We start from the raw sequence: 12,402 nt of genomic DNA on the forward strand, positions 1-12,402 counted from the left end.
TTCAGCGTAATCAAGAATTCACAGGTTAACATCATTGATTCAAATCAACCGAGAATTTAAGAAGGACACTCACCCTCACTGCTTCAACACAATCGAGGGACACCCCCACAACTGCCTTATTTCTTCAGCGCTCACTATGCTATCAAGAAGGAAGCGGTATATGCCTTGAGACAGGCTGGAGTAAGATGGGGGGGGGTCGGTTTGTTGTTTTAGTTTCCTTCAGAACTGTTTTGGTACCTGCACTGAGACTGAGGTCCGAAAGCTGGTATCAACTTAGTACTGATCCAACTCTACTATAGACCAATTTCTTTACTGAATAACAATATTAATAATTTGTTTAAAGCATTTGCAATGAAAGTGCTACTCTTCTGTCGTACTGTAAGACAACTGAATTTGTGGCAGGTAGACACTGACTATCAAATCCTTGACAACAGTCGAGTCTAATGTATACCCCAGCACGGTTTTTGCCATCTCTAAATACAGAAAACGTTTTTGGAGATTTCAAATGAAGTTACTTGCCACATTCTGCAAATTTTAGTTTGAACATTGCGTACAGTTTGTGCTGGAATTCAAAATATATGACTCTGGCATAGAGGAGTCTGTGCAGTATTTATTGTCAATTTTAAAGTCCATTTTTACCAGAGGTCATGGAACCAGATGAGGATGCCCATTACCTAATTTGCTGTTTCCTATTGCTACAAGAGAATTGTAAGGGCAGGACCTGATCAAAAAGTTTTGTCTATAGGCTGGTGGTGCTGTATACTGATATGGGAGGTATTTTCTGCAAAAAAGGAAAATTAAGATTAAAACTGTAATCCATCTTTATCACTTCTATGGTAATGTTCTGCCACGGCCGACCTGGGCCTACGGAGGTTGCCTTGTCCACTGCTGCCATATTCAGGCGATGTACAACCTCACATAAATTCCGACATGCAAGACCAATTTCCTCCGTGTTGGTGAAAGGCTCGACATCTCCAAGCCTATCTAAAATCACTTTGCATCTAAGTAATATACATTTTTTATCCTCACAATCTGCCAACTCCATTAACTCTCTTACTTTCCATCTTAGTAGAAGCTGCCGGTACTTTCCAAAAACAAATTTCTCACATGTTGAAGTCTTATTCCCACCCACTGACCCTCACTATTTGCATGTTGAGAGCTTGAAAATGCAAAGTGGAAAATGAAAATTCAATGAGCAGCAGGTGGCTTAATTTGAGTTTTACTTACCATTTTTGCAGCTCCATTGCAGTTCAGGCTGAAAATGAAACTGCAAATGGGGTTATTTCATTTGAATTTAATTTCTGCAGCATTGTTGCATGCAGACTTTGAAAAGGAGAAGTTGCATTTTCATTTTATAATTTTAACTTTAATTTCCATTTTTGCAGAAAATACCTCCCATAGTACTGTGGCTACTGGAGGAATTCCAGATCAACTTCATTTGGATCTTTTATCAATAGTTTCAAAGCAGTTCAAATATCTAAGTATTAGAAAAATGAAGACTTGCTCAAACTTAATTTTCACAGCCGAAAGACCACACACCTTTCATTAGCTGTGCCAATATTACTAAAAAGTCGCATTTTCCCAAAGTTTCAGAGCATTTGAATCCAGGCGAGTCTCGGGCTACAGCGATCCCAACTTACAGACGTTTTACAGATATAAATGAGCATATACCACCCACCCCCCTCAAATTTTTCTGAATTTCAATTAACTTTGATTTAAATGCTTGCATTTTTTTTTGTAACTGAAGTGAACTAGTTTTTAATGCAGATGAGTAACTATCCATCGCCAACACTGCGGTATAGTAAAGTGCCGTACAAACCTTTTCATTCACTATGTTCTTATAATACGCATGTGTCACCAGGTGTAGCTGGCAGGAGCAGTGAGCTCCTAACATTGCAGCAGGGGTCATTAAGTCTGAAATCCCCTCAGGCTACAAGTCATGTTAATACTACAGCGGCTTAAGATAACTTCACTTTACACCTCATGGTTGCATTAACAAGATAATCCACATTACAAGGTTTGCCAGCAGAATACTGTTTACGTCAAGCAAGACAACACATTAAGCCACAGAGCTTCATGATGGAGTTTAGAAGGTGTGTGAGCACTCTTGAATTCCAGCCCAGTTAACTCTCGGTCATGACACTGCATGTTTTTTTTTTTCTGGGTACTCCATTTTTACTCCAGTATTTCACAGGCATTATTTGCATGAACGTCCCCATATGGGCTACAAAAGGTCTGAAGCCAATGATCAGAATAGAACTGGAATTGAACACTGTGATGAGTCTTAGCAGCAGGTAGCAGCACGAGAAGCCCTTAGACACTTCTGTTTCCTCCTCTTTGACTGGGACAACAGAGACCAGTATTTATATTGGGTTCGGAAGGAATAGCCAGCTGGAAAAAAGCTTGTTTGCTGCCAAAAACATCATCAGACCCAGCTTGGTGAACTCGGGTAAAATGCTGCTAACCACCGATTCACAAGTTTCTAGGTTTGTCTGAGGCTATGAATGAAGTAAATTTTTTACTGGAACTGATATTAGAAAACTGATTTCTGATGCAGAATTTAATAGTGTGTGAAAGACCTGGAATGAGAGGTCTGGGTATCATTCAAAGAAGTCATTTGCAAGTCTTTAGGTAATAATAAAGACCAAAATGATGCTTTAATTTTAAGGATTTTTTTTTTTTTTTGCAATACACTTGTCAAAGTTCACTTTTTGAAGTTACATTTGGAACTTTTCCCTAAAACTCTTGGAGCGGTGAAGTGAAGAGCAGGGACACAGAAAGAAGGTACCTGGGACATTGGGATATCCGTATGATGGCAAACTTTACTGCTGGAGGACTCAATAAGTGGTACTGGAAAAAGTGGACAAAAAGGGCCACCAAACAAAATTCTGGATCAAAAAAATAATAAATGATAAAAACTGGAGAAGACGAGTCAATGAATGTATGTTCACATATATGTATAAAAATATTACATGGACTAAATATGTTCATGTTAAATTGATTAAGAAAAATACTGTATGCATGAATAAATTTGTATAATTTGTTAAATATTAATTACATTTCTTTTCAATTTTGCACTTGTAAAATGTAACATGCTGGAAACATTTTTTAACGTGTTAATGAATGCAAATAAGAATACCTAATCACAACTAAAACAATTATATGAGTCGTAATTTTGCGGACTTGTGTATGTGAAGCACAATGCAAAACTATACTCCCTTAATTTTTTGTAATAAAAAAAAAAAATTGGCCCAGCAAACGTTCACACCTTCAGGATCAGCTTTTTATTAATTGATTTTTTTGTACATGTTACTTCCCTATGTACTTTTCAATCTTCTGTTTTCATGCAGAATGACATCATCAGAGCCAATTCAAAATGTTTTGAATTGAGGACAGGATTCTTGACCAATGAATTTGATTCAAAAAGGCTTTAGTTTCCTGTTTATGATGTACGATTATTCCTGAAGTGTCTATTTAAAAATATTTTAACAAAAAAAACTTATTACTGAAGTAATTAAAAATATTTTAATAAAAAGTATTAATGAAGTAATATTCTTTTAAAGGATTCTAACTCCAGTAATATTTGTACAAAATAAAGAAAACATTAAATTGAGATTCTGTTTCATAGCTGACATAAGAATGGTGTGATTTGCTTTGTTTCATATATAACATCATGATAAAGCATGCACTTGGGAACAGTTTTCCAGGTCAGAACCAGGAACAGGTCTATGAAACCCTGTTCCGCCATGTATGTTTTTAACTCGAGTATAACAGATAACTAGAATTAACTGAGCAAGCTAGTCGCACGTAGCTAACAGCTACAGTGAAAATCCGACACAAATCCTACCTAAACAGGATTTGAATATTAGAGGGGAGTCAGTACCTACACTACATTGTCCCACTGATCCAAGTGTGCACAAAAATCGAGGCTAAATAGAGAAGCCCAAAAGTCCATCAAGAATCTGCTTACAGAGACAAAAATCCACCTGGTTATCACTGCATATTGGGTTCCTAGACTCCTAGGTGATCTATCTATCCAGGTGGTTTTGCATTATTTTGTCATTTTATTTTGCTTCTGTTTTTGGGTACATTTATAAACTTATAAGGTAAAATATCATGCATAAATCTTCTCACCTGCTTGTCTGGTGCGCCATCCTGTTGCCTGCAGTTATAGATTAAAACGGCTCCTCAATCACAGTCCTGGAGGGCCGCAGTGGCTGCAGGTTTTTGCTCCAACCCAGTTGCTTAATAAGAAGCATTTATTGCTCAAGTAACACTTCTGCATCACTTTAGTGGTCTCGCTCGTTAAGATTTTGAACACTTATTGCTTATTTTAATCTTAAACAGTTGTATTCTTGGTTTTTAATCGCTCCTAATTAGCAATAACATGCAAATGACAAAACGGACCAGCATTTCTCCATTTAGCTTGTTACCATTTACACCTCTGTGTATTTATTGTGCACTTTTGGGTTTAATTAAATACTTGGAAGGAAAGTGAAGAGAAAAAAGTGAAGGACTGAGAATTACTCCTCCATTTTAGCCTTGAAATCATTTGGATGATATCCTTAAAAATGGGAAGAAAATCTATGAGAATGACCTGACATAGAGTTAAAGCACTAACAAGCCATGAAATTAAATTATCGGCAAGAATTGCTTTCTAATTAAGCAACAGGGTGAGAACAAAAACCTGCAGCCACTGCGGCCCTCCAGGACTGGGATTGAGGACCCCTGGATTAAAAGAACGGGTGCAGTCAATTCTAATGGCATCCATAAGTGGACACGCAGGCGAGTATAAACTTAGAAAGGCTAAAGTGGGGATTTGGGGTTCTCCATTCAGGTCTACGTGCCAACGAGTCTGAAAGTGAGAATAAGAGTCGTCCTAGGACCCTTCTACGATAAAAGAACATGAAGATATTGAACTAAAATAAAACATGAGACCAAATCCATAAAGTAGACACTTTTAAAACAAACAAACTTTCATTCAAAACATGATTTAATCTTTTTTACAATGAAAATTATATGTCAAAACTTCTGAAGGCCTTGTACCTAAGTGTAGATACTGAATAATTCCCAAAATGGAACCTAATATTTCAAAACCCAAATGAAGTCTTTTAACATGAGATGCAAAAGAAAACATGTTGTGTGCTGCTAGAAATCTCATCAGCCTCAGTCTGCACTGTCGAGTTTGTTTTTCTTTTACAGACTGAAATACAAGACATGAACAGTTAACTAAAAGTAAAGTTACAAAAATAAACCACATAACTTTTAAGGATGTAGTCAAATGTCAGCTATCAACAATGTCCTCTGACTGCGTTAAATTCAAATTTAGCGTCCTTGAAGCAAGATATTCTTCAAAATTAAAGGTCTCGTAGTTGTTGTCATTTTCAAGCATTCTCCTCCATAGTTTAACTGCAAGAAACACAGCCAAGTTAGCACATTTGATCATACATTAAAAAAAAAAAACGTACGAGCTTTACAGCACATTTTCTTGCTCCCATTTCTTTTGTTTCAGTTCACAATTTGAAGGTGTGATTCATGTCATACAGGGTGAGCCAAAAAGAGGTACCACATTTCAAATGTTTATTCTACAAAAATGCTACAGGATGAAATAAATTTCATTATGACAAAAAGATTTTTTTTCCACCGTTTTAAAAATGATGTCTTCAAGATGGTGGCCATCATTAGCGATACACTCTTCGAGACGATTTCTGAACACTTGCGTGACTTGTTCTGGTATTTTGTGGCAAATAGCGTCCTTAAAGGCTTCAAGGTTTTGAGGTTGGTGTGTGTATACCTTTGACTTGAGATGGCCCCACGAAAAGGAATTGCATGGAGCAAGATCAGGCAAACATGAAGGCCACCTGACATTGCAGCACAGGGAGATAAGCTCCCGCAAAACTTACATGGATTTCCATGCCGTATGAGCTGTTGCTCCATCCTGGTGAAACCAGGCATCCAACACATCCATTTCTTCCAGCTGGGGCCGCAAAAAGTTCTCTAGCATTTCAATCTAAAGTTCTGAAAGTGACAGTGACCATTACTCCCCCCTCAAAATAGCAAGGCCCTACAATGCCAAATTCTGCAACGACACACCAAACTGTAATATGCTCACTGTGCAGGGGTCTCTGATGAAGTTCACGAGGATTGGTTTCAGCCCAGTAGCGAAAGTTTTGCTTATTTATGCAACCATTCAAATGGAAACGTGCCTCGCCACTGTACATGATGATGGCATCTCAATGAACGGTTTGCAGAATGTTCTCTCTACGGCTCTCCTAGTGGTTTCCTGCACTACCATCATTTTGTATGGACGAAAATTAAGGTCCTCATGCAAAATCCTCCTCAAAGACGTGTTGGAAATGCCTACGGCAGAAGCATGTTTGTGCACTGAACGCCTAGGAGACTGCAAAATCGATGCCCTTACAGTTTGGATGTTTTCTGGTGTTCATACAGTCTGAGGACAGCCTGGAGATTTTCTGTTCAATGTTGTACCCGCCTGTCTAAATTTAGCCACCCACTGAAGAATTATTTTCCAATTTAGGACGTCACCGTTAGGAGGAATGCTGAAATGCGTTCGGAAGGTGTGTTGCGCAGTGATGATGGATTAGTTGTTTCTGAAGAATGCTTCGACAGCGAAAACATGGTGTGCACCGGACCAAGTCATGTTGCTGACTGAAAACTACAAGGGATCACCTATCAAAGGACCCCCACCCCACCCGACTGCCTCTACCTCACGCAATGACCTTGACAAATGTGGTACTTCATTTTGGCTTACCCTGTATAATTTCCAAAAGGAAAAGCCAAAGAATGTTTGCTAGAAAAACATCTGAAGCTTGCATGTTTGAAACAGTAACATTTATCAGAACTACAAGTGGCTTCCAGGGGAACCTTTGGATAGGATTTAATTTAGCAGATTATAAAATGCTGTTTCAAGAAGTAGAGGCGTACAGGCATCAACACCTAGAGGTAGATAGTGACAAGTCCACTACGACTCCCAAGTCCTTCTTATAAGGGTACTTTCAGGTTTCAGACCTCCTACTGTGTACACAAATCTGACCTTTCTATTTTCTGTGTGGATTACTTAAAATTTAAATTTAATAAAATCAAATCAGCAACAGATCTGCCCAAGCCTATTTTATGTCCCCGATCCTCTTTAGTATTTGAAACCATTCTAGATAACCTGCCATCCTATCTGGCTTGATACCATCAGCAAACTTCACCAGCTTATTATGTTCTTGTCCAGGCCACTTAGGCACATTAAAATAGGAGCAGGCCCAGCACGGACTTCTGAGGGGCACCACTCTTAACATCAAGCTCTCCACTTTTGTACATCTAATGGCTTAAATAACCTGCACATTATCTTGTCATTTAATATTTGCTCTTTGTTAAACACAATACATTCATCTCCATCTAACAAACACAAGTGCCTGCTCTGCCAGCAGTCATTGAGAATAGCCAGTTAGTAATTTCTGGAGTAATACAAGAAACACGGAAACTGGGAAAGGACAGTGTGTTTAATTAATGGAAATGTCGAATTAAAAATAAATGTTCAGTCCTGGGGTGAACCTGGGAACACAATGTTAGAGCTGCCAACTGCCCAATGAAGTGTTACGAACCATATATAATAAACATACACTACCAGTCAAAAGTTTTGGAACACCCCCATTCCTCCAGTATTTATTGAAATCTATATTTTGGCATTTTTTGGTATTTACAGTTTAAATGTCTCAATGTCCTCTGAAATAAAAGTATAGGACAAATAAACAGCTGGAGATAACAAAAAAAAATATCATGGAATTTCTTTGTTTTCTACAATAGGTGGTGGTTCCTGGCCCTGGTAGGCCTCTTTTTCTTATTTTGCAATTTTTGCAATAAGGGCTTTCTTACTGCCACGTGACCTGACAAACCTGCAGCTCAAAGTCTTCTCTTCACAGTTGAACATGACACTTGTTTACTTGGACCACTATTAAGCAATGCAAGAAACTGTTGTCCTGTGAGGCACTCATCCCAAAAGCTTCTGATCCTCAGAAACGTTTCTTCTGAATTTGTTGTGGCTTTGGGTCTGCCAAACCCAGAGTGTCCTTCAGTCTCCAGGTTCCTTTTGATAATGTAAGAAATTGTGCTCACTGACACCTTGGCTTTCTTTGCAAATTCTCTAAAGGGCAGGACTAAACATTTAAGAGTTAAAATGGCCCATCTATATTCCCTTTGTTAATTACCATTTCGTGGCCATTCTGGTAGCAGTATACTGTACTACCCCTTCCAGTGCAATATTCTCTACATAATACTTCAGAGGGTGTAGCAGCACAGTTTGTTCCAACACTGCTTTTATACAGACAGAGTAATCAACCAAACTTAGGACATCTGTAGGAATTGACTGCAAGAAGTTTCAAGGCTCAGTTCATTTCAGTTACTGCAAAAAGGCTGCAAGTTGTCAACACATTACTTGTTACTTGAAGAAGGATGTTTCCTTAACCTAGTTTTATTATTATAACCTCTGGCAATTTACTGCTTAGCTTTATACCACTTCAACTTATTCAACTGCTTACATTTCAAGGAAAAAACGGGGTATTTTGGCTAGTAGTATATATTGAGTACTTAGAATAATAAATTGTCTTACTGTATTCCGGTTCATCCAAATCTGAAAGAGGAGCTGGACTTCTCTCCTCCACAACAGACTGATTTTGGTCATTTTCTTCACCTTCAAGTCCTTCATCTTCACATTTCTCTAAACTGGAAATCATTTCTTCATAATCTTGTCGGGCTTTAGTTGACAGATCAATCATTTTATGAAAATAGTCCTACAGATGAATTATTGAAATGAGAGAAAATTTCACATATTCCAGCAGTAACATATTAATTATTACCTCAAATTATGGAAAATGGAGACAGTGGTTCTTGCATATAATAGGATCATTCCATGTCAAATCAACCAATGGCCCACACACTTTAGACTCAAAAAATTCTGGAAAAATGACCAGGTATACCCATGTTAGTCAGGAAACACCCTGTATTTTTTTTTGATGTAAGATCAATACTTTCTAAAATACAACCAGTTTACCAAGGACAGGAGCTTGTCAATTTTATCCGGCCTCACTTCTTCATCAAATTTCACAAGTCCATAGCTCAAGAACTAAACCACTGAGCAAGCTCAGGCTTTTCATGCTGGTACATTAATGATATGTGATGGATATCTTACGTCAAAATAATTTTACAGGGTGTCTCCCTGATAACATGGGTACACCTGGTATTTTTTCAGATTTTATTTGAGTCCAAAGTGCGTGGGATTTCTGGAAAATCGGTTGATCTGACATGACCCAATATCGTTTTGGAAGATGTTATTACACCTTGAATGGCCTACACAGAGATAAACAACGGCACATTGTGCAAGATTATTTAACATTACCAACAAAAGGATTTCTACTAGCATACAGTAAAGCAGATTTGAGGTCAATTTATAGTAAAATCCAATTGTCAACTTTCCAAGCCCTATTAAGGAAACTGAAATGAACACAAATAGGGCTGGATATCAGCACTAATGTCCGAATTTGACTTCATATTGATTTTATCTTGACTTAATTAGCATGCACTGATGTATTTGAAGTGGTGGTTTTTTTAGAAATTACTTAATTGCATAGAGAACATTAATATAATGTGACAAATTTCAGTAACACTTTATTTGAAGGGTGTCTATATATTGACTTCATAGCATATGCATAAGCATGGAATGACATTTAAGAAGAAATATTTGATTAGTATTGAACAGTTAACATCAGTATTTGGAAGATGTGGAACAAAATATCATTGCACTGCACTCACTCATTCAAAATTCACCATAATTTAACTAACATATGTATCACCAAATCAGTGTCCACACATATTAAGGGCTTTTTGGGGAGGGATAGGCTTCGGGTAGCGGCTCCTTGATTTAATACAATGTAATGCCATCTACATCATCTTGTGAATATTATTATTATAGGACAATCAAATATTGGTTCTTAAATAAGAAATATTATTGAATAACCTTTTTGTGTGTTATGAATCTCCATGTAGACAACGTTCAATCAAAATGTTAGCCAAATTTATTCCTCTATTGGACACATAAAATAATCTTGAATTAGTTTAAAGATACAGGACATTAGCGCCATCTACTGGATTGGACGCCAAAACGAAAATAAGCAAATATCTACATATACCGTAGTAATACAGCTGGACAGAGATTCACAAGATCGATAGTGAGACTTTAAAAATCAATATTGAATTGTTTAGAAGAAAAACTACAATTGGAAAATCGATATTTTTACCCAGACCTATACACAAATGTCCTGATTTAACAGACTTGGCGTCGCTCCCTGGATGAGCCTGCACAACAATAATCACAATATGCAGATGTGGAAAAATATTCTAAAAGAAAAAGTGGCCCAAGCAGCTCACTTTCCAACTCCTTACTTGTCACAGCACTCCATTAACTAAATTACAGAGATGAAGCCCCTCATTATATCAAACTAATTAACAGTTTGTGTTTATTTACACAACCTGTTTACAACATTCCACCAGTGCATTTACTTACGCTTTAATAACCCAGTTACTCACGGAAACCCGACTTGAAAAAGTTCATGGATACCCTTATTCCAGTTACAAAAATCAGGATATTGATTATTTTTTCCTGCCTTTTATTTATTTTTTTAAACTTTTTCTGTGTTAGCAGCTGTCATTTTAAACAGACCATTAAACACACACCAGCAAACAATGAAGGACTCTACAAACTGCAGCAGAATAGCTATCTGCACTCTTAGTCCGGATTTATACTTCACGCGATGTGACGCATGCTGCAGTGGACACTCCTGCTACACAAGCGTTGTAGTGTTTATACTTGCGTGCGTACTTTGTGTAAATCTGGAGGAATGCACCAGGTGGCAGTGTGAGATATTATCACGGTGAGAACAGGTTCGGCTTCACTGTGTTGTGAATTGCCTGGAACACCCATTAAATTCCGATGACACCTTACCGTAATATCTCTGAAAAGGATGTTTAATGATTAAATCCATCAGTCCAGGGATTTGTCCATTTCAGCTAGCATTGGGCATGAGGCAGAAACAATCCCTAGATGGGGCATCAGCTCATCGCTAGGTGAATACAACCACTCACATACACTAGCGTAATTTTAGTGTAACCAAATCTGCATATCTTTGGAAGGAAACCGAGCATGTGAACTCCAGGCAGGGAATATCAGCGACATGACTCCCTGCAAGACAGCAGCGCTAACGCTCCACCACCGTGTAACCCCCATGTGTGTAATTATTAACAGTATTCATTATTTAAACGAAATTAACAATTTATCTGTAACATGTAACATACATACTTTAATGCATTTCATCATGAAAGTGATATCAAGTATAAATCTAAGGATTCTAAATGTGCAGAGTTAGAATATCATACATTTAATGTGCTCGATGTGGCGATCTATAGCTGGCCATCCGCTGCTGTCAGGACCGGATGGAAGCCCTAGACAAAAAGACAGCACAGAATACGGTATGCGAGACTTTTAAAATGTATTGTGTCATTACGATCGGGAATATGCGACGTTTGAATATAAAAGCACCATGAATACATCTGTATGTCGGCATTTTGCTTCACATCGAACCATTTATCAAACATCGATCTCGTAGGATCCGCAAAGCTTTCTGTCACATGTAGATAGTAAACAGAGACTCTGACGTCACGTTCCAACTTTTAGTACACTGCGCCCCCCCCGACTTTTAGCTGATACTGCAACTCATGCACACGTCTCGTTAATTTCAAAGGACCTGCTCAGAAGACGCATCAAATGAATGCTGAGAACACGTGGCAGCCATGATGCGGGCGCGTATGCTTTCAGAGCATGAAGTATAAACGAGCCCTTAAAGCTATAACATACAATTTCTCTTTCAGTATTGGTTTGCTCACATAAGAGGAGAAACAGAAAACTCCAAGTGCGTTGTCGCTACACTGTGTCTTACAGGGCAAGATGCCGTATACACTGAAGCCACCACCTGTACATATCTATATATTAGAGACTGTGCCATACAAAAATATTTTGGTCTTTATATGTAGCTGGACAAATCCAGTAAAGTTCAGCAAAAGAGGAGGCACAAGTAACTCTAGACCAGTCTAGAACTGGGTTTCTAGCTACAACTTGTAGAGATAACTTAGCAGCACAATTTTGGATGTATTATAACTTCTAGATGATCTTTTAGGGCAGATCAATAAGCAGTGAGGTGCAGTAGTCCAAAGGAGACATTATAAAAACATTTTCCACACTGACATTGAGAAATAATCAACAAAAGTCACTCACTGAGCTCATATTTAATTACCAGGGTTTCTGCTACCTCTGCTTAATTAGACTTGATGAAATCTCCATGGGGA

General features: G+C 37.9%; 1 protein-coding gene across 15 annotated transcripts in view; it reads right to left on the reverse strand.

Annotated features, from left to right (window-relative positions):
• Positions 1–5,027: 5,027 nt before the first annotated feature.
• The window catches only part of LOC114654357 (selenocysteine insertion sequence-binding protein 2-like), a 198,279-nt gene continuing 190,904 nt past the window's right edge, over positions 5,028–12,402 (reverse strand). For all 15 annotated transcript variants that reach the window (XM_051929711.1, XM_051929715.1, XM_051929717.1 and 12 more), the window contains 2 exons: positions 8,618–8,798; positions 5,028–5,409 (listed from right to left, as the gene is read on the reverse strand). In XM_051929711.1, coding sequence (XP_051785671.1) covers positions 5,285–5,409; positions 8,618–8,798 — 306 coding nt within the window. In that variant the 3' untranslated portion in view covers positions 5,028–5,284. The remainder of the gene's footprint in view (positions 5,410–8,617; positions 8,799–12,402) is intronic.

Source organism: Erpetoichthys calabaricus, chromosome 7 (genome assembly GCF_900747795.2).
Source record: "Erpetoichthys calabaricus chromosome 7, fErpCal1.3, whole genome shotgun sequence".
Classification (NCBI taxonomy): Eukaryota; Metazoa; Chordata; class Cladistia; order Polypteriformes; family Polypteridae; genus Erpetoichthys; species Erpetoichthys calabaricus.